General features: G+C 36.8%; 2 protein-coding genes across 3 annotated transcripts in view; one reads left to right on the top strand and one right to left on the bottom strand.

The window, feature by feature from the left end:
* The window catches only part of SKIC3 (SKI3 subunit of superkiller complex), a 156,554-nt gene that overhangs the window by 44,844 nt on the left and 87,733 nt on the right, over positions 1 to 23,977 (top strand). The window lies entirely within an intron of this gene.
* ARSK (arylsulfatase family member K) overlaps positions 1 to 23,977 on the bottom strand; it is a 42,106-nt gene that overhangs the window by 14,939 nt on the left and 3,190 nt on the right. Inside the window, exons 2-5 of the mRNA XM_081825584.1 lie at positions 21,756 to 21,834; positions 18,132 to 18,310; positions 2,758 to 3,040; positions 49 to 220 (exon numbers count right to left, since the gene is read on the bottom strand). Of these exons, the coding sequence (XP_081681710.1) occupies positions 49 to 220; positions 2,758 to 3,040; positions 18,132 to 18,310; positions 21,756 to 21,834 (713 nt within the window). The remainder of the gene's footprint in view (positions 1 to 48; positions 221 to 2,757; positions 3,041 to 18,131; positions 18,311 to 21,755; positions 21,835 to 23,977) is intronic.

Genomic DNA, 23,977 nt, shown 5'->3' on the forward strand with positions numbered 1-23,977 from the left:
ATATTATACTTTTTCTTCATTTAATTGCTTATTAAATATACCACCTACCAAGCATGGCATCTGTCTCAGCACACATAGCATAATAAAAGGCCCTAATATTTTTAATTTCTTTTTCTGTAAACTTTCCAGTGCAGTTTTTTGTATACGAAGAGTAATAATCTATAGGGTGCATTTCTGACAGAGGTGACCACTTTGGGATTTTGATGGCATCATAAGAAACCTAAAAAGGAGAGAAAAACAAGGTAGTAATATTCTTCTCTTCCAACAAGTATGTATGGTGAACTAGACAATGCTTAATTACTTAGGAATGTAGAAGAAAATAGTTATGAGTTATGTAAAGAAAATAGTAAATCAAATACATAATTAGGAACAAACTGTTACTATTCCTAGTAACAACAAAATGTATATATTAATATCTGTATATATAGTAAGTTATGAAAATTATTTTTATAATTATACATGACAATGAAAAACATGAGCTATTTTAGACAGTATTCTAGTCCAGAAAAAGTATCCAAGCTTTTTAATATAGTGGGTGACCAACTCAAAATTCCAGAATCAACAAACTCAGAATCTAGATTTTGTTCCCAGTAGTTCACTAGTAAAACTGCCAATATCTAGTGAGACAGCCAAATGTTTGCTAGGAACAAATACAACTTTTTAATATACATATGATTCCTTATAGTTTTGGTGAAAACAAGACTAAACTTAAGTCATATACTTCTTTTAGTCATGTAACTTAAAAACCTCAGATATCTACTTACTATTTACTTATAAATTATTTGATTCAGTTCCTTAGGCTAGTACTAATTTTTCAAGATAGAGCCAGTTGCAACTTTTTCAGAAGACATGAAGTATCTACAGTTTTGACATTGTTTCCTTTGAAACAGGGTTCGCTAAACAGCATTTCTGATTAGAGTTTTTAAAGCAACTTAAATTCAATTTAAGTTGATACCTTTCAAAACACAGGCGGTCCCGTTTGCATGGTTCAGATGTGCCTGGATTTCATTTACCACAGTTTAGTTACATAACACCAGTCCCCCAACAACATACATTTTAATTACCAAAGTATATTAACTGTGAGTTACTGCATAAAGTACAAACTTTCACATTCAAATACTGCTAGCTCTTTAGTCTACAAATCCCTGTATATTACGGGTGTGTGTCCCAATCAGTGACTCATCCTGTTATTTTTTTCAAAGTCTATCAGTGACTGGTCCCTGCTTATCGTTTATTCGGTATGCATACGTACAGCCAAGGTGTATGTAGCTGGGCTGCGTCCTTGTCTCCCAGTGAGACCTCCATGTGGCACTTTTACAAAAATGGATAATCAAAAGAGGGGATTGGTCAAAAAAGATGAATGTACAGTAAAGAAATAAAAAAGTGATAACACTGTACATGAAACCTGAATCAAACATTAACTAGAGTTATAGAAAAGAGAGCCAACCTGGGAATGCTGACATTGCCATCTGATACACTCTAGCTACGCGGCCGAAGGACCTTAGTGTAGACAAACTCATTGATAAAAATAGGAAGGTCGTTGCAAAACAAAAGGGTGAACACATCCTAGAGAAAGTGACACTGGCAAATATCCATAGGTTAAAAGAACTCTCAGAAACATATCATCACATTGGGAGTTCAAAGGGTAAAATGTTGGAAGGTGATCCACATTTAGAAAGAGATGGGACAGTCTGCCAAGACTTAGAGAAGATGCTTGCTCCATATCTTGTTATACAGTGAGAAGACAAGCAGTTCAAATTCTTGATCTGTTTTTTTTTTTTTTTCAAAAGCCCAAAACACTTTAATCCTCAATATTTCTAGTATTTTCAGTTACAGTGCATTCAACATTAGTTTTACTGTCTTTTTTTCATTTCCCTGCACATTTATAACCCAAAATAAGAGAGGCTTAATGTTTTGACAATTTTTGTTGTTGTTGTTTTCTAGATTTTGTTTATTCATTTGAGAGAGAGACAGACAGAGAGCACAAGCAGGGGGAGAGGCAGAGGGAGAGGGAGAAGCAGACTCCCTGCCGAGCTGGGACCCTGACATGGGGCTCGATCCCAGGACCTGGAGATCACGACCTGAGTTGAAGGCAGACTCCCAACCATCTGAGCACCCAGGTGCCCCTTGACAAATGTTTTTAAGAGTCCTAGAAAAATGGTCATTTTCTCAATTGATTGTTGAGATCTCTTTGTACAGTTTCAGCTTGCATGGTCACTTTTACCCCCTGAACTCTGCCAAGTGAAGACTGCCTGCACTCTTAAGAGAACATCTTTTAGTTTCTTTCTTTTTTTAAGATTTTATTTATTTAAGAGAGAGAGCTCACAAGCTGGGCCGGGGGCGGGGGGGTGGTAGGGCAGAGGGAGAGATTGAGAATCCTGAGCAGACTCCCACACTGAGCGAAGAGCCTGACCCGGGGCTCGATCCCAGGACTCTGGGATCATGACCTGAGCTGAAACCAAGAGTCGGACACTCAACCAACTGAGCCACCCAGGCACCCCAGTTGCTTTTTTTATAGACACATTATATGCAGATGTGTTAACTCAGAAGTAGATTACTGAGTTTTAATACTTATTTTATTTCTGTAATATTGCCCCTTTGTTTTTTGCAACCAGTTATTGGTCATACTTGATTTACTAAGATACAGAATTTTCAAATTTTTGTTTCAAAGTGATAATAAAAGAAGCAGTGGGCAAGTACCAATAACATAGTTTATAATGTTAACTTGTACTTTTGAGCACACAATAGTGTACTTACCTTTTTAAGCCAATAAAGAGATGTGTGAAATGTTGAAGATCCAAAATTTTCTCCTGAAGATGGTGAAGGATATGGATGTGGTAAATTTAATCCCAAGTACAGAACAAATGGGTGAGTGTAATTACTTGCTTCCTTTCTTAACCAATTTACTGCTCTGTCTGTATTCTCCCAGTCCCTTTCCATTACTCTTACTTTAGTCTTTTTAGGGATAAGATTAACCGTCGGTCTGCCTTCTTGTCTGAGTAAGAAAGCAACATCTCTTGTCCATGCTTCAACACGGTTGCTGAGGAGGCAAAAAAGGTGTATTATAAGGTACTAAAAAAGATTTTAAAAAAACTAAGCATAAATATAAGAAAGCAATATGGAAAACAGTTTTTAGACTCAGTCATGTCAATGTTCAGGCTCACTACATTAGATCTCATTAAGAGAGTTATTGAGACTTGCAAACACAAAATCCAGGGAAAAAAAATGACAAGAATCAAATATTCACCTATATGTCCGTTAAAACTAAGATAGATTATTTAGAAGGGTTATTTTTTCTTATAACAAGATATTTAATAATATAAAAAGTGTTTCAAGTTCCTAGTATTTCTCCTGAATTTTCTAGCAATTTGTCTTTTTTCTGTCAGAAGAAAGAGAGGTTATTCTTAATCCAGTATAGTTAATATACAATGTTGTATTTGTTTCAGGTGTACAATATAGTGATTCAACAATTCCACATATTACTCAGTGCTCATCAAGATAAGTGTACTCAATCCTTCTCACCTGTCTCACCCAACCCCCACCACCTCCCCTCTGGTAACAATCAGTTTTTTTCTCTATAGTTAAGATTCTGTTTTTTGGTTTGTCTTTTTTTTTCTCCCTGTTTATTTGTTTCTTAAATTCCACATATGAGTGAAATCATATGCCATTGTCTTTCTCTGACTGGCTTATTTTGCTTAGCATTATACTCTCTAGCACCATCATGTTGTTGCAAATGGCAAGACTTCATTCCTTTTTATGGCTGAATAATATTCCTGTGTGTGTGTGTGTGTGTGTGTGTGTGTGTGTGTGTGTATCACAGCTTCTTTATCCAGTCATCTGTTGATGGACTTAGGTTGCTTCAATAATTTCGCGATTATAAATAATGCTGCAATAAGCAAAAGGGTGCATGCATCCCTTTGAATGAGTGTTTTTGTATTTTTTGGGTAAATACCCAGTAGTGCGATTATTGGATCATAGGGTGGTTCTATTTTTAACTTTCTGAGGAACCTCCATATTGTCTTCCACAGTGGCTGCCCCAGTTTGCATTCCTATCAACAGTGCACCAGGGTTCCTATTTCTTCACATCCTCACCAACACTTGTTTCTTTTGACTTTAGCCATTCTGGCAGGTGTGAGGTGATATCTCACTGTGGTTTTGATTTGCATTTTCCTGATGATCTGTGATGTTGAGCATCTTTTCATATATCTGTTAGTCTGTTCATGTCTTCTGCCCATTTTTAATTGGATTATTTGGTTTTTGGTCTTAGAGATTTTCTACACTAACTTTTTACTGGATATGTCATTTACAAATATTTTCTTCTATTCAGTAGGTTGTTTTCGTTGGTTGTTACCTTTGCTGTGCAGAAGCTTTTTATTTTGGTGCAGTCCCAATAGTTTATTTTTGCTCTTGTTTCTCTTGTCTCCAATGTATCCAGAAAGATGTTCTTATGGCCAATGTCAGATATTACTGCCTGTGCTCTCTTCTAGGATTTTTATGGTTTCAGTCTCACATTTAGGTCTTTAATCCATTTTCAGTTTATTTTTTGTGTATGGTGTAAGAAAGTGGTCCAGGTTCATTCTTTTGTAGGTAGCTGTCTAGTTTTCCCAACACTGTTTGTTGAAGAGACTGTCTTTATCCCATTGCATAATCTTGCCTCCTCTGTTGAAGATTAATTGACCACATAATTGTGGGCTTATTTCTGGGCTTTTTATTCTGTTCTGTTGATCTATGTGTCTGTTTTTGTGCCAGTATCATATTATTCTGATTATTACAGCTTTGTAATATAACTTTAAGTCTGGAATTGTGATACCTTCAGTTTTGTTTTTCTTTTTCAAGATTGCTTTGACTATTTGGGGTCTTTTGTGGTTCCATACAAATTTTTGGATTGTTCGAGGACTGTGAAAAATGCTGTTGGTATTTTGATAGGGGATTTCATTAAATCTGTAGATTGCTTTGGGTAGTATAGATGTTTTAACAATCTCTATTCTTCCAATCCATGAGCATAGAATGTCTTTCCATTTCACTGTGTTGTCTTCAATTTCTTTCAGTCAGTGTTTATAGTTTTCAGAGTACAGGTCTTTCACCTCTTTGGTTAAGTTTATTCCTAAGTATTTTATTATTTTTGGTACAATTTAAATGGGGTTGTTTTCTTCATTTCTCTTTCTGCTGCTTACTAGTGTATAGAAATGCCGTGAATTTCTGTACATTGATTTTGTGTCCTGCAACCTTACTGAATTCATTTATCAGCGCTAGTATATTTTTAGTGAAGTCTTTCTGTTTTTCTCTAAATAGTATCATGTCATCTGCAAATAGTGAAAGTTTTACTTCTTCCTTACCAATTTGGATGCCTTTTATTCTTTTCTCTTATCTGATTGCTGTGGCTAGAAATTCCAGGACTACTATGTTAAATAACAGTGGTGAGAGTGGACATCCCTGTCTGTTCTTTGACCATAGAGGAAAAGATCTCAATTTTTCAACATTAAGTATGATGTTCACTGTGGGTTTTTCACATAAGGCGTTTATTATGTTGTGGTATGTTCCCTCTAAATCTACTTTGTTGAGAGGTTTTTTTTTTTTTTTTCCATTATGAATGGATGTTGTACTTTGTCAAATGCTTTTTCTGCCTCTACTGAAATGATCATATGGTTTTTATCCTTTCTCTTATTGATGTGATGTATCACATTGATTTGTTTATACTGAACCACCCTTGCATCCCAGGAATAAATCCCACTTGATCATGGTGAGTGATTTTTTTTTAATGTATTGCTGGATTTGCTTTGCTAATATTTTGTTGAGGATTTTTGCATCTATGTTCATCAGAGATATTGGCCTGTAGTTATTTTTTTGTTGTTGTATCTTTTTTTATATATATATATATTTTATTTATTCATTTGAGACCCAGAGATACAGAGAGAGAGAGAGAGAGAGAAAGCATGAACAGGGAGAGAGGCAGAGGGAGAGGGAGAAGCAGGCTCCTCGCTGAGCCAGGAACCTGATGTGGGGCTCGATCCCAGGACCCTGGGATCATGACCTGAGCCGAAGGCAGACGCTTAACCATCTGAGCCACCCAGGCACCCCCTTGTTGTTGTATCTTTATGTGGTTTTGGAATCAGAAAAATGCTGGCCTCATAGAATAAATTTGGAAATTTTTCTTCCTCTTCCATTTTTTGAAAAAAAGTTTGATAATAGGTATTAACTCTTCTTTAAATATTTGGTAGAATTCACCTGTGAAGCTGTCTGGTCCTGGACTTTTGTTTGTTGGGAGTTTTTTTATTATTGGTTCAATTTCATTGCTGGTGATTGGTCTGTTCAAATTTTCTATTTCTTCCTGTTTCAGTTTTGGTAGGTTATATGTTTCTAATTTACCCATTTCTTCTAGATTGCCCAGTCTGTTGGCATATAAGTTTTCATAATATTTTCTTACAATCCTTTGCATTTCTGTGATGTTGGTTATTTCTCTTTTGTTTCTGATTTTGAGTCTTCTCTCTCTCTCTTTTGATGAGTCTGTCTAGAGTTTATCAATTTTATTGATCTTTTCAAAGAACTGGCTCCTGGTATCATTGATCTATTGTTTTTTTACTTTCTATATCATTTATTTCTGCTCAAATCTTTATTAGTTCCTTCCTTCTGCTGGTTTTGGGTTTTGTTTGTTCTTTTTTTTCTAGCTCCTTTAGGTGGAAGGTCAAGTTATTTGAGATTTTTCTTGCTTCTTAAGGTACGCCTGAATTGCTATAAACTTCTTAGAACTGCTTTTCCTGCATCACAAAGATTTTGGACTGTTGTGTTTTCATTTTAATTTGTCTCCATCTATTTTTTTATGTCTTCTTTGATTTCTTGGTTGACCCATTCATTGTTTAGTAGCATGTTTTTTAAATCTCCATCAATTTGTGCTTTCCAGATTTTTTCTTGTGGTTGACTTCTAGTTTCATTGCAGTGTGGTCAGAAAAGATGCGTTGTATAACTTCAATCTTTTTGAAATTATCAAGATTATTTTTTGACCTAATAAGTGATCTATTCTGGTGAATGTTCCTTGTACACTTGAAAAGAATGTGTATTCTGCTGTTTGAGGATGGAATGTTCTGAATATATGTCTTAAATCCATCTGGTCCAGTGTGTCATCCAAAGCCACTGTTTCCTTGTTGATTATCTGTTTAGATGATCTGTTTATTGATATAAGTGGAGTGTTAAAGCCTTCTATTATCATTGTATTACTATTGATTAGTATTGTATTACTTATATTTGTTATTAACTGTTTTATACATTTGAGTGTTCCCATGTTAGGTGCATAAATATTTACAATTATTACGTCTTTTTGTTGGATTCTCCTCTTAATGATTATATAGTATCCTGTGTCTCTTGTTACAGTCTTTGTTTTAAAGTCAGTTTTGTCTGGTATAAATATTGCTATCCTGGCTTTCTTTTGACACCCATTTGCATGATAAATGTTTCTCCATCCCCTCACTTTCAATCTGCATATGTCTTTTTTTTTTTTAAAGATTTTATTTGAGAGAGAGAGAGTGAGCGAGAGAGCACAAGCAGGGGGAGTGACAGAGGGAGAGGAAGAAGCAGACTCCCTGCTGAGCAAGGAGCCCAATGCGGGGCTTGATCCTGGGTCCCTGGGATCATGACCTGAGCCGAAGGCAGACACTTAACTGTCTGAGCCACCCAGGTGCGCCTGCATGTGTCTTTAGGTCTGAAGCTTTGTCTCTTGTAAGCAGCATATAGATGGGTCATTTTTGGTTTTGTTTTTTTTTTTATCCATTCCATCACCCAGTGTCTTTTGATTGGAGAATTTAGTCCATTTATAGTCAAAGCAATTATTGTTAGGTATGTATTTATTGCCATTTTATTTGTTTTTTGTTTTTTTGTGTTTGTGGATCTTCTCTGTTCCTTTCTTCCCTTGCTCTCTTTTCTCACCATAAGTTGGCTTTCTTTAGTGATTTACTTGGATTCCTTTCTATTTTTTGCATATCACTGTTTTTTGGTTTGTGGTTGCTATTAGGTTTGTTATAACATCTTCTGCGTATAGCAGTCTATCTAAAGTTGATGGTTGCTTAAGTTTTGTTTTGTTCTGTTTTTAGAGTGGGGGTGGGGTAGGGGCAGAGGGAGAAGGAGAGAGAGAATCTTAAGCAGGCTCCGTGCCCAGCCTAATGCAGGGCTCAAGCTCATGACACTGAGATCACGACCTAAGTTGAAATTGAGTTGGATGCTTAATCGACTGAGCCACACCCGTGACCCAATGGTCGCTTAAGTTTGAACCCAATCTTTACTCCTCTCTTCTCCATGTTTTAAGTACATGGTATCATATTTTACTTCCACTTGTGAGTCCCTTGACTGAGTTTTACAGATACACTTACTTTTACTACTTTTGTGTTTCCTACTTTCCTTACTCTTACTCACAGTCTGTCTTTTCCACTCAGAGTCCCCTTTAACATTTCTTGTAGGGCTGGGTTAGTGGTCATGAACTCCTTTAGTTTTTGTCTGGGAAACTCTCTCTCCTTCTAGTCTGAATGAAGTTGTGTGGGCTGGTTCTCTTCTGCAGGGGGTGTGCAGCAACTGTGGAGACTGAGGCCTGCCTGGGCTACTCTGTAAAGTGTGTGCCAGTGGGGGTGCAGTTTTAACAAGGTGTGTGTGTGCTTTGTGGGAGCTGACAAGCTGCTGTCACCAGGACCCAGACCGTGTTAAGGGCAGAGTCGGGAGATACAGTGTTGGCAAGGTTTGCACTGGTTATCTGGGGGAGGGGACCCCCCAGTGCTGCGACGGAGGCAGGCCCAGCTGGAGGGGGAGGAGCATGGTGTAAGCAAGTTAGATGGTGAATGTTTATGCCACACTGGTTTCCGCAGGTGGCTGTGTGTTTATGTTGGGCGGTGGGGGAGCGAAATGGTGCCTGCCAGCTCCTTTGCTCCTGGAGAGGTCCCTCACAGAACTCTGAGTGTAGTAAGTAACTCTCCCTCCTATATGCTCCAGGTGCTTTTGTAAATGCTGCTTCTATGCTGTATCTCCTCAGGCTGTTGTCTTACTTTCTCTTTAAGGGCAGGGACTTGGCTTCCCATTACCCTGTAGGCTATCCCAGCATGGAACCTGCTGATTTTTAAAGCTCTGTGCTTTAAGAACTGCTGGTTCTAAGAATTCATGAAATTTGACCACTTTTATTTTCAGAGGGCCAGATGCTGTGGGGACCTGTCTTCTCTATGCAGGCTCCCCCGTGTGCTAGTCTCTCACCCCTCTCCATGCCCATTGCTTCCTGCCTCCAGTGGCCAGACTTGCAGGGTTTAGCTCCCCACTACATCTCTGCCTTTTCTACCCTCTTCAGCTGTGGCCTCTCCTCTACATTTACTTGTGGAGTTTGTTCTGCCAGTCTTTGGGTCGTTTTCTGGGTTATTTACATTGATGCGAGCGTTACTTGCAGTAAGCACAAACATACAACGTGTAGTTTCCTGTATGCCAACATTTCTCAAAGTGTGGCCCAGGGATCTCTGGGAGGTCCCTGAGAGGCTTTCAGGGGGTCCATGAGGTCAAAACTATTGTCATATTAGTAAGATGTTATATGCCTTTTTCACACTCAATCTCACATGAGTGGACAAAGGGACATAAAATTACCATGTTTCTGATAAAGGCATTCACAATAGGATAAACCCTGTCCTACCCCTACCCGAAGTCTGGTTCTTTATATTCTTGCTACTGGACATGGTCTGTGGACCAACAGCATCAGCATCACCTGGAAGCTTGTGATACAGAAGCAGAATCTCAGGTCCCATCCCAGACCCACTGAATAAGAAACGGTATTTAACATAATGCCTAGGTGATCTGTATGCATATTAAAGTCTGAGATGCATTGTTCTACATAACAACTAAGAATTCTTTTATGCAGAAACTTCTCAATTTTTAGTTGGATCACCAAAATAGTATCTTCAGTAGCCCATAAATGGGCTACCTTGGTTCAATGCCAGAAAACAAGTTGATGGCCAAATGTACTACCAAACAATCAGCAGTCTGATTAGTTCTTTTTAACAATAAAATATCCTAATATGAATGAAAAAACTCCTACCTAACACATTACCAACTAATTAATGCATAAATTTGCATATATGCCATTGTTGTGTGGGTTTTCTGTGCCAATATGCCAAATTCTGCAGCAGCATTGTTCAGTCAGCAGAAAGCACAGGATTAATTAACATAGTAGCGATCTCTTCTGAAAAAATATGGCACATTACAATTGATCACATGACCATTTTCTTTCAAGATGAATTCTGAGGTTAGGCTTAACCTGCAGCTTCCTAAGATAATTAACTCTCAGTCTTCAAGAGTTTTGTGGATATTTCTTTTTCTCTCTCTCTCACAAATACACAATTATTGTTTCTGATGGGATTTAAACAGCTAAATGTATCTCAGATAAGTCTCCTTAATGAAAATGTTACAATTCTGAATAATGTACCTTGCAAATTCTGGTATCAGCCTAACACATTCTATATAAGAAAAAAGAAATCCATACTCCTTTCCATTAAATATTCTTCCCTCAATATTGTGAGAAATACACACACCATTTTTTAAAGAACTTGTAAGGCTGTCACCTATCTTCCTCACATATAGGGACACTCAAAAAACAGTCTGTTTTAGTGGAATGAATAAACTCTAGCAAATTCAAGTTGGAACATTCCTTTTCAACATACATTATTTAAATGCTGAATATATGCATGCTTTCTCATTGATTAATTTTATTAATTCCAACCATTTTTTTTGGTGAAATTAAAGTGGCCAGTGCTCCTTATTCTTTTTTTTAAATTCATAGAGCTATTTGTAAATAAGATGAAAATCATGGATTTTCACTAAATGATATAATTTTCACTAAATGGTATAATTCATTATTAATACTTGTGTAAAATATTAATTTAATAATGTTAACATAATACTTTGTATTTTAAATATTTCATAATTAGTTTTTATTATAAATATATTTTTTATATAATAATATTAAATGCATAGTAAACAAATTCTCTTTTTCATGGCTAACTACAATAGAATGTAGGCAATAAAAGAGCCACCTGGAGGATGGAAATACTTAAAAGAACACAGGAAAACTCTGAATGGATGGCAAATTAGATCAATCAAAAAATTACATGAATGAGGGACGCCTGGGTGGCTCAGTTGGTTAAGCGTCTGCCTTCAGCTCAGGTCATGATCCCAGGGTCCTAGGATCGAGCCCCGCATCGGGCTCCCTGCTCGGTGGAGCCTGCTTCTCCCTCTGCCTCTACTGCTCCCCCTGCTTGTGCTCTCTCTCTCTTTCTGACAAAAATAATAAATAAAATCTAAAAAAAAAAAAATTACATGAACTCAAAAAGTTCACGTAAAATAATCGTGGGACTTGACTAGAGAGCAAAAAATCTGTTCAAGGGTGAAAAGAATAAAACATAACCATTCCCAAGTTGTTACTATTTTTTTTTTTTAACAGAACAAAAACTTTGTGGAGATTCTCAAATTCAGCTTACCAGATGAAGCGTGCAGGGTTTTTTTTTTTTTTTTTGCCAGCTGCCTGAACCTATTACTGAAGTCCTTCTCACATACGAAAGCTTTACCTTTCATTGCTTCCCTACAGGAATTCTGGTTTATCCAATGTTCTCCAAAAGGTCTGTACTCTCCTACTTGGATGCCTTTCTTTAGTTTTTCCTTCCTGTCCATTTTGGCCTAGTAATGTTCTACTTCTATGAAAGCTTATCAAATCTAAAATGCTATTAAAACTATATATACTATTTAAAAAATATATATGTATGTATATCTATCTATAGATAGATAGATATACACTATTAAGAAAAATACTGCCAGTTAGACTATAACAGAATTTTGTAATCTCAACAGTAAGATACATTGCAATTTCAGAGATATCTTAAATTGTGAAAAAGAAAGAAGTGCCACCTTAGAATAAATTAAATACAGCCTTTACTCCCATCTCCTGAAAAAAACATCTGGATGTGATCTCTTCCTCCTTTAAACAGAATTAAACATATTTTGCCCTGTACTGTAGTTATCGAGACTTATTTTTTTTAACCTTTTTAAAACCATACGTCTCTTCAGCTAGGTCATATCTGGCTAATGCTAATGTTCATTTGAAAAGTTAAATCTCCCTATTATTAGATAGCTTCAGACTCGTCTCAAATAGATTGAGATAAATTTCCACAAATGGCTAACACTGGCCAAAGTAGGAGACATAAACTTCCTTATAGGCAGCTAAACCCTAATACATTAAAGTTTAGTAATTAAATGGGAAAAAAATCCAATAATAGTAATGAGATTGTAGGCTCAGAGCGGTCCACTGATGTCTCAAGATCTAGGAATTATGGTAGACAGCATTCTGAAGATAGCCCCAGGGGCTGCTTCAGCCAAGAATTGTCTAGTCATCAGAAGTGAGGGTTCTGGAATAACTAAAACAACAGCAGACTCTTTCCTTATCCTAAATTATCTGAGAATGCACCCAGAATAATGCAAGCTGTTCTAGATACTGAATTTCATTAAAGATAATGAGATGGTCATAGTGGTGTGGGTTCCACAAAATCTTCTAAACTGACCAAAGGAATGGATGCCTTTCTCCATTGTAAGGAAAAGAACAAAATAAACTCCTCTTTGGTATGGAGAAAACCTACCTAAAGGTATATATGATCTTAGATCATAAAATGATGGTGGATATGGATGAGATATACACATACTTACCACTAGGATACAGAATTGAAAGGGACTGAGAGAGGGCTCTACGGTTGCTATTCTGAGTTCTGTCCCTTCCTTCTTAGTTACTCTGATTCTATTGAGAATCCAGACTGTGCTTCCTGTCTGGAGGCCTGACGGGGACAGGAAGAGTGCTGTAAGCAGCTCATGGTTTGCTTCACTTTGCTGTTTGCCAAGAGGTTCAAGCTTAAGAATTCCCCAGAGCAATTCTCTCATTTTGGAAGCAGGCCTTTATTTTTCATTTGTTTCAGAGGAGTGAAAATTGCCTAGTGTGACCTGGCTTCAGAAAAACATGAAGTTACATGAACTGAGAACATAGATAAATTTCAGTGGAAGTAGGATGACAGAGGATTTGAATTTAGGTTTTTAACTTTTAGCTAGGAAAGAGAAGACAGCAGCTTATTTAAATTGGCTTCTGATGCCACTAGAATGTAAGTTCCCTGAGTTTAGAGATTTTTGTGTTTTGATCACTCCTGTAGACCCATCATTTAAAAATAGTGTCTGGTACATAGTAGTTGGCTCCATTAAATATTGGCTGAATAAAATACACTGGACTATACTTTTGTAACTTAAATAAGGATCATCTTCAGTTTTAGTATTTTAAGGAATATTACTTAATACTCAATATCTTTATTAAATTGTGCTGATCTTAGAAATCTAGTTTTTAAAATGTCTATATAAAATATCTCCTAATTCTACACACTTCCAAACTAACATACTCTTTGGTTTTGTTGATTTAGAAATATTTAGAATATTTAGTTTAGATCATGTTTTCTCAATCTCTGCACTATTGACATTTTAGGCTTGATAATTCTTTGCTGCAGGGTGGAGGCAGATGGTGGGGGGGGGGGAGTTCTGTGCATTGTAGACTGTTTAGCAGCAACCTGGCATCTACCCTCTGGATGTCAGCAGCATTCCCCCAGTCCTTGTCAGATGTCTTGGGGTGGGGGGGTCTTATCAAAATTGCCCTTGGTTGAGAACCACTGTTTTCGATATTGCATATATTCTGGCAAAACAGTTTTATCTGATTGTAAAAATTACCAAAATACCCTGTGAATTAAATACAAATGTTTCGTTTCAGTTGCTAATAAGATACGGCAAATTTGAACCTAATCAAAGCTATTATAACACCTACAATGTGAGGGGGGTTAAGTAGATACATAACTTGCCCAAAGACTGATAGTAAATAGAATCGTAATGAGCACTACCACCACCACCTGTTTAACAATTGCCTGGAATAAACAAGTGTGTAGCCCTTAAGGATCCCAGTGTAGTGCAATATATTATACAAATAAGGGACACATAGCGGGACTAGTGTTCTTAAACCGATACAAGAAGAGAGTATCACTTCAGACCCAAAAAAGACAGATGGAGTATTACTGTAATAAGCTAAAGAAACTTGTAATTCTGGCTGAAAATACAAGCAGGTTCAAAAATGGCCAATTTCAGTGGAAAAGGTAGCAGAAAGAGTTATAAAAACAACTTCTGACTTTGAGAGTCAGTCTATCAAAATACTGAATACCCCTATTAAGTTTGATACTGAGGTACATTTTTTTCCTGAGACCCATTTTTCAAATTGCACAGAAAAATCTAAAAGATAATGTACCATAATTCATATAACCTCTCCAGATATGCAATTAGTAGCAAACTTGACCTATTTGTCAGCGAAATGACGGTGTGGGTACATACAGCACTAATACAAACAGTCCTGAGAGCTTATTTCAATTTCTTAAGCTCTGGTGAGCTAGGAGAATTAGCCATAAGCAATTATTATACTGAAAATCATCTTTGATGTCCCAAATGTCAACATTTAAGTGGCTTTTCTCCTTTTACTGATTTTAAACCACAGGTTAAACAGAACATCAGTGTTTATCACATAATAAGCTATAGCTAGAGCAATGTAGCTTCCTGTCCCATTCACTCAGACATTTAATTCTGTGCCGACAGTGCGCAGGCACGATATTGGCAATGGGAATAAAGCGATGAAAAAGAGAAACAGGGTCCTTACTCCTGAGGAATAAAATTCAGATCAGATTTTAACCATGTCATACACAGAATGACAGCTACAGGGAGTATGAGCCATTCAACCTGAGATTCTTTTTATTACTGGATTGGCTGAGGAAGCTGAGAAAACAATAGGATAATAGCATAGGGCAGGATAATAGTATAGGATAGGATAAGAAGAATAGTTACATTTTACTTTGGATTAAACTTACTTTCTAAAAAGTAGAAGAATTTTAAAGAGAATTTGTGAAACTGCATGAAATAATTAGCAGTGCAACACACTTTAGGAAAATAAAGGGTTTTGGGCGCCTGGGTGGTTCAGTTGGTTAAGCATCTGACTCTTTCTGCTCAGGTCATGATCTCAGGGTCATGACATCGAGCCCTGCGTCAGGCTCCCTTCTCGGGGTGGAGTCTGCTTAAGATTCTCTCTCTCCCCCTCCCTCTGTCCCTCCCTCCCTAAAAAAAAAAAAAAAAAAAAGAAAGAAAGAAAGAAAAAAAGAAAATGAAAGAGTCATGTAAATATTAAACTATAATTCTGATTAAGCCATTTTTTTTTAAATTTTATTTATTTATTTGACAGAGAGAGACACAGTGAGAGAGGGAACACAAGCAGGGGGAGTGGGAGAGGGAGAAGCAGGCTTCCCACCAAGCAGGGAGCCCGATGTGGGACTCGATCCCAGGACCCTGGGATCATGACCTGAGCCGAAGGCAGACGCTTAACGACTGAGCCACCCAGGCGCCCTCTGATTAAGCCATTTTTACAGTAATAATTTTTCCTCTTGATTAAATGCTTATTCTTTGCCAGGCATTGTTAAGTACTTCGTATTATTTAATCTTTTTTATTAACTCATTGAAAACTCCTAAACATCCAATGATGTGGGTATTTTTTTAAGATTTTTAAAAAAAATTTTTAAGTAATCTCTATACCCAACATGGGGCTCAAACTCACAACCCCCAGATCAAGAGTCGCATGCTCCACTGACCGAGCCAGCCAGGCACCCTGAGGTGGGTATTATTAATTCCAGTTTTCCAATGAGAACATTGACACAGAAGTCAAGTAACTTGCCCAAGGTCACAAGGATGGTAAGCGGGGAAGCTGGGCATCTAACAGTTCCGATGGACTCAAAGCCTCTGCTCCTTCTACCATGTTTACTTCTACTTCCACCCTTTTCTTCTCCTGAATTCCTGGGAAGAATGGGGGAAGAGCTTTTTGCATAAGACTAGCTTGTGCAGTGGTCCAGAGCTAGTGAAAAGCATGTGACATAAATGAAAGAGGAAGTGCATACTGAGGGGGAGAGAGAGTGATATGAAATGAGACAGGAGGTATGCAGGGACTAGATAGTGTAGGGTCTTATAAACCATGTTGTGGGCTTGGGATTTTAGCCTACCTACAGAGGAAAAAAACCACTGAAATATTTTAAGCAGGTCAGGCACTTGATCAGATGAATATTTTTAAAAGATCACTCTGTCTGCCTATAGAAAATGGATCAGATAGAAGAAAAGTTAGAGGACTACTTCAGTATTTTAGACAGGAGAGGCTTTGGTGGAGATGGTAAGTGAATAAATAGGAGAGAGATTTTAGAAGTATAACTGACAACATCTGGGGATGGATAGAAGGCAGAGACAGGGAGGAGATGTGAAGGTCCCTTCTGGGTTTGCAGGATTGGTATCTTTTAGATTTTGGAAGACAGAAGAGGAAATAAATTTAACATTACCCAGAAGAGCAAGGCTAATATCCAGATTATTCTAGATTATTTTAGTATCTGTTCATCCAAAATTCATTCTATTAGTTTCCTAGGACTGTAGTAACAAATTACTACAAACAGGATGGCTTAAAACAAGAGAAATTTATTCTCTCATGGTTCTAGAGACTAGAAATCGGAAATGAAGGTATTGGCTGGGCCATGCTCCCTCTGAAGGCTCTCGGGAAGAATTCTTCCTTTTTCCCTGGCTTCTGACATTCTTTGGTTTGTAGCTGTGATCACTCCAATCCCTGCTTCTGTCTTCACACTGCCCTCTCTGTGTGTCTGTGTCCTTTTTTTTTTTCTAAAGAGACCACTATTTATCGGATTTAGGACTCACTTTAAATTTGGCATGACTTCATCTTGAACCCTTAACTAATTGCATCTGTAAAAAGGATCTATTTCCAAATAAGGTCACATTCTGTAGCTCCAGGTGGACATGAAGTTCTGGGGAACACTATTCATTTCACTACATTCACTGTTATTTTTATTCAATTTATTTTTCTGGTTCTTACCATAATCATTAGCAGCATCATCATCAGGACTACTACTGCCATAACCCTCAATTAGCACCTGTAGGCAAGAGGTACTGCTCCAGGCTTTAATATGTATTTGTGACAGGAGTCCTGAGTGTTGGGAGACTCCAAGAGCATACCCAAGTTCACTAAGAGAACTCATGGGACTCAGCATTTAGTTGTACACATGGCTATGATTATAGTGAAAGGACACAAAGCAAAATCAGCAAAGGGAATGGTATTTAGGGTAAGTCCACAGCAAACCATTTTCAAGTTTCCAAGTGGAGACACAAAGGGCACTTAATTCATCCAGCATCAAACATGACGATACATGTGAAGAATTGTGTATTAGGGAAGCTCATTAGTACCCAAGTTGTTACTGGGGGCTGATCATGCAGACGCCCTCTGCCTGCCACATACCAAAATCCCAGACTTTCAGAGGGAAAGCAGGTGTTCAGCATAAACCACACTGTACATTCTAGGTATAGAATAAGTCACTTTTATCAGGGAATAGATGGAACACTCCTGATATTCAAGTTACTAGATATAAGCCAAGGGCCAATCTTGAAAGCAGGCCTTTCTAAGGATAGCTGTTTCAGACCTGCTGTGTGTGAGCTTTTTTTCTGCAGATCTCATTCCATTTAACCCTCACAACAAAGAAATTAGAGGTCAGTAGTAAATAGAGAAACTAAGATTCACAAGTAGGTATTCTGATTCCCCAGATCTCTGCTCTTAACCACTGTGCTCAGCGGCCCGGTTTTTGAGGACTTAGTAAAATGAAAAAAAAAAAAAAGCTATACTAGACTGAAAGGAGATAACTGACAAAAGCAAGCAGACGGAAGATTATGGTCTTTAAAAAATATAAACTGTATTCAGTACATAGTAGATATTGTATAACAAAACTCAAAATAAAACTTGAAGTAAAGAATTTTATAGACCTTTAATTTTTAATAAAAACAAAAATTACCAGCATATTAGCAATCTTAATATTTTAAGAAGATTAAAGAAAGGTGAAGTTTTAGCCAAATTCACACAATTGAGGGATTAAGAGCTTTACTTTCACCTTTGTGCAGAAATAATAAAAGTCAAAAAAGAGTACATGTATGTACTATAGCAGAGGGTAGCATATTAGCATTATTTTGTTTTACTTTTTTACCTAATGGAGTGATGTCCTGAAGTGTAGTCCAGTTTTCCAAATTTTTGTGTTCGGTAGCCATGCTTCTCCATGATATCCATCCATGTTGTATAATTTGGATCTAGGCCCTTAAAGTTATTCCAAGATTCTGTTAAGTGAGTGAAGAGGCCACTCCACATTGCTGGGGGTAGGGGGAGAAACTGGGATTAGTGTAAAGCTTATCGATTTGTTTTAACTATGAAGACAATTACAGCAAGAGAAAGAATCTACTAGTTTAGAACTCATGCTCTGGAGTAAGACATAACCTGCATTAGGTGCTTTACCTAACATTTCTGATTGTTACCTCATGTTATCAAGGGGAAAACTTGGCAAGGAGTTACTATTTCCATTTTACAGGTGAGTCTTCAAGGCTTACAGGTTAAGTTAAGGTAAATACAGCTGGAATTATGTATAAAGCCTGTTGGACTCTAGAGTCTTCTTTCAATCATAAAAATAATCACTAAGTATTTATTTATTTCCCAGGTCAGTCAAGTGAAGTACAGATCTTTTTCCAACATCTTTAAGGATGTTGTTCTTGTACTGGCTTTCCACAAAAAATTTAAGTGTACTACACCTTCGCTGTTATTTTCTACAAGTATGATTGTATCCAATAAATCTTTCTTCATGTATTAACAGACCCAAAGGGAAAAATAGGCAGCAATACTATAATAGTAGGGGACTTCAATACCCCAGATTCAACAATGGATAGATCATTCAGACAGAAAATCAATAAAGTAACACTGAACTTAAAAACTACATGTTAGATCAGAGCGACTTAACAGACACTCACAGAGCATTCCATCTAAAAGCAACAGAATATACACTCTTCTTAAGTGCGCACAGAACATTCTCTAGGACAGATCATACAAGTCCTAATAAATTTAAGAAGCTGAAATATCAAGCATCTTTTCTGACCACAAAGGTATGAAACTGGAAGTCATTTACAAGGAGAACTGGAAAATTCACAAATATGTGGAGATTAAACAACATGGTACAGAACATCAATGGGTCAAAGCAGAAATCAAACGAGAAATAAAAAAAAGTCTTGAGACAAATGAAAATGGAAGTTTAACATACTAAAACTAATGGCATGCAGAAAAAGTGGTTCTAAGGGCTAAGTTCATAGAGTTAAACGCCTACATCAAGAAAAAAGAGCTCAAACCTAACTTTACATCTTTTTTTTTTTTTTTTAAGATTTTATTTATTTATCTGTCAGAGAGAGAGTGCACAAGCAGGGGGAGTGGCAGGCAGAGGGAGAAGCAGACTCCCCACTGAGCAAGGAGCCTGATGCAGGACTCGATCCCAGGACCCTGGGATCATGACCTGAGCTGAAGTCAGATGCTTAACCGACTGAGCCACCCAGGCGTCCCCTAACTTTACATCTTTAAAAACTAGAAAAACAACCACTAAGCCCAAAGTTAGTAGAAGAAAGGAAATAACAAAGATTAGAGTGAAGATAAATAGAGACTTAAAAAGAAAATAGAAAGGATCAGTAAAACTAAGAGCTGGTTTTTTTAAAAGATAAAGAGACAGTGACTGGTGATGGGTATTAAAGAGGGCATGTATTGAATGGAGCCCTGGATGTTATATGCAAACAATGAATCACAGAACATGACATCAAAATAAATAAATAAATAAATAAATAGGAACATAAAAAAGATAAAGAGACAAACATTTAGCTAGACTTACCAAGAAAAGAGATGATTCAAAAATCAGAAATGAAAGAGGAGTTACAATTGATAACACAGAAATACAAAGAATTTTAAGACTACTATGAACAGTTATATGCCAAGAAATTGGAAGACCTACAGGTGGATATATTCCTAGAAGTATACAACCTACCAAGACTGAATCATGAAGAAATAGAAAATCCAACAGACCAATTATGAGTAAGAGGATTGAATCAGTATTCAAATACCTCCCAAAAAAGAAAAGCCCAGGACCAGAAAGTTTTACTGGTGCATTCTACCAAACATTTATAAAAGAATTAATACCAATCCCTCTCTCCAAACTCTTCCAAAAAATAGAAAAGGAAGAAACACTTCCAAACTCATTTTAATTGAGGCCAACATTACCCTGATACCAAAACCAGAAGAGGATATCCCAAAAAGAAGAAAATGACAGGCCAATATCCCTGATGAACATAGTGTAAAACTGTCAACAAAATATTAGCAAACTGAGGGCGCCTGCGTGGCTCAGTTGGTTAAGCGACTGCCTTCGGCTCAGGTCATGATCCTGGAGTCCTGGGATCGAGTCCCGCATCGGGCTCCCTGCTCGGCAGGGAGTCTGCTTCTCCCTCTGACCCTCCTCCCTCTCATGCTCTCTGTCTCTCATTCTCTCTGTCTCAAATAAATAATAAATAAAATCTTTAAAAAAAAAAATTAGCAAACTGATTTCAACAATACATTAAAAGGGCCATACACCATGATCAACTGGGACTTACTCCAGGGATACAAAGATGATTCAACATCTGCAAATCAATCAACATGATATACCACATTAACAAAATGAAGCATAAAAATCACATGCTCATCTCAATAGATGCAGAGAAAGCTTTTGACAAAACTGAACATCCATTCATGACAAAAACTCTCAACAAACTGGGTATAGAAAGAATGTAGCTCAACATAATGAAAGCCATATATGATAAGCCACAGCTAACATTATATTTAGTGGTGAAAAGCTCAAAGCTCTTCCTTAAGATCAGGAACAAGACCAGGGTGCCCACTCTCACAATTTTTACTTAACATAGTAGTAGAAGTCCTATATAGAGCAATTAGGCAAGAAGAAGAAATTAAAGGTATCCAAATTAGAAAGAAGTAAACCTGTCTTTATTTGCAGATGACATATATAGAAAACCCTAAAGATTTCACCAAGAAACTGTTGGAACTAATCAACACATTTAGTAAAGTTGCAGGATATAAAATCAATATACAAAAATCAGTGCATTTCTACATATATTAAGAACAAACTATCAGAGAAATTAACAATAGAATCCCATTTATAATTTCATCAAAAAGAATAAATTACCTAGAAAAAATTTAACCAAGGAGGGGAAAGATCTAAAAACTGTAAGACACTGATAAGAGAAACTAAAGAAAATACAAATAGGTGGAAAGATATTCTGTATTCATGGATAGGAAGAATTGATATTGTTAAAATGTCCATACCACTCAAAGCAACCTTATCAAATGCAATGCAATCCTTATCAAAATTCCAACAGCATTTTTCCCCAAAATAGAACAAACAATCCTAAAATTTGTATGAAAAAATATATAACACCCAAATTGCCAAAGCATTCTTGAGAAAGAATAAAATGGGAGGCATCACCCTTCATGATTTCAAACTATATTACAAAACTATATAACCACCAAAACAGCATGGTATTTGGCATAAAAGCAGACACATATTTTGATGAAACAAAAGAGAGCCCAGAAATGAATTCATGCATATATGGTCAATTAATTAATGTAAAACAAAGGAGCCAAGAATATATAATGGGGAAAGGATAGGCTCTTCAATAACTGGTGTTGGGAAAACTGGACCCTTCTCTTATACCCTACATGAAAATCAACTAAAAATGGATTTAAACACTGAACATGAAACCTGAACCATGAAACTACTAAAAGAAAACGGGGTAAGCTCCTTGATATCAGACTTGACAATATTTTTTTTGTATTTGACTCTAAAAGCAAAGGCAAAACAAGTAAAATCAACAAGTAGACCTACATCAAACTTGAAAACTTCTGCACAGCAAAGGAAACCATCAACAAAATGCAAAAGCAATCTATGGATTGGGAGAAACTATTTGCAAATAGTTTGATAATTAATATCCAAAATATACAAAGAACTCCTACAAAAAAAATCTGATTAAAAAATGGGCAGAGGAACTGAATAGATATTTTTCCAAAGACACAGAAATGGTCAAATGGCTACATGAAAAGATGCTCAGTATCACTAATTATCAGGAAAATGCAAATCAAGGCCACAGTGAGCTATTACCTCACTCATGTTAGAATGACTGTCAAAAAGACAAGGGATAGTAAGTTGTGGTGAAGATGTGGAGAAAAGATAACCCTTGTGCAATCTTATTAGAAATGTAAATTGATGAGGCCACTGTGGAAACCAGTATGGAGGTTTCTCAAGAAATCAGAACTAGAACTGTCATACAGTCCAGCAATCCCACTTCTAGCTATATCCGAAGGAAACAAATCATTATCTCAAAGAGATCTCTGCATCCCCATGTTCACTGCAGCACTATTTACAATAGCCAAGACATGGAAGCAGCCTAATAGTCCATTGATAGATGAATGGATAAATAAATGTGATTTTATATATATATAAAATATATATATAGCACATATACATACATATATATCGCACACATACATACATATTTTTTACATAGAGAAATATTATTAGTCATGAAAAAGGAAACCCTGTCTTTTTTGACAACATGGATGGACCTTGTGGGCATTATGTTAAGAGAAAGAAGTCAGAGAAAAATAAGTAGTGTATGATCTTACATATTGGTGGAATCTAGAAAAACGGAACTCATAGAAACATAAAAGACTGTGATTGTCAGAAGTGCGGGTTGGGAGGTGGTGAAAATGGGTGAAGGTGGCAAAAATGTACAAATTTCCAGTAATAAGTTCTGGGGATATAATGTATAGCATAGTAACTACAGTTAACGATACTGGATTATATATTTAAAAGTTGCTAAGAGAATAGATCTTAAAAGATCTCATCACAAGACAAATTTTTTTAACTATGAAAGGTGATGGATATTAACTATACTTATTATGATAATCATTTCACAGTATATACATATATGATGTCATTATATTGTACACCTAAATGAATACAATGTTATATGTCAATTATCTTGATAAAACTGGGAAAAAAATCCTTTTCCCTTTCCATTTCTGGGTACACACACAGTAGGGGTGAATAAGCTTTCTTTTCTCATCTAACAAAATGTTTTCTTTTTGAGGAGTGGAATGAGGGACTGCCTGGGTTTGAATCCCAATAATGCCAATTACTGAGTGGCCTTTGATAAGTTACTTAACCTTTTAGTACTTTTTTTTTTTTTTAAAGATTTTGTTTATTTATTTGAGAGAGAGAATGGAAGAGAGAGCACGAGAGGGGGGAGGGTCAGAGGGAGAAGCAGACTCCCCGCTGAGCAGGGAGCCCGATGCGGGACTCGATCCCGGAACTCCAGGATCATGACCTGAGCCGAAGGCAGTCGCTTAACCAACTGAGCCACCCAGGCGCCCAGCCTTTTAGTGCTTTTGTTTTTATATGTAAAATGGGGGTAGTAACAATACCTACTTTATGGACATGTTATTATTATATAAATTAAGACATGTAAGGCACTTAGAATATTGCCAGGCACAGGGTAAGAATGAAACAAACATCAGTTTGTATTACTATTATTCCTTGAAGAGTTCAAACTCTTCAAAATACAGTTCTTCTAGGAAAACCATCACTAACATTTTTGAAACCTTTAGAATTTATTAATCACCTTTTTATTCATTATTTCATTTGATGCTGGGAACAACCCTGTGAGATAGATAAGGAAGAGACAAATATCTAACCCTGTAAGTAAGGAAAGTGAGTGACCTGCTTGGCCCATTGAGGATTAGAGTCGAGGACAACACGTCACTCTAGTCCACTGCTCATTCCATTTGCTCAATAGGGAATAAAACACTAACACAACTGTTTTTTTTTTTTTTTGGGGGGGGGGTAAGTCAGTTTATTGATGTTATAACCCACCACCCAGACATATTTAATCACAGAGGACTTAAGGAATTCAGAATCCTTTCCAG

The sequence above is a fragment of the Leptonychotes weddellii genome, chromosome 7 (genome assembly GCF_054177405.1).
Source record: "Leptonychotes weddellii isolate Sample4059 chromosome 7, ASM5417740v2, whole genome shotgun sequence".
NCBI lineage: Eukaryota > Metazoa > Chordata > Mammalia > Carnivora > Phocidae > Leptonychotes > Leptonychotes weddellii.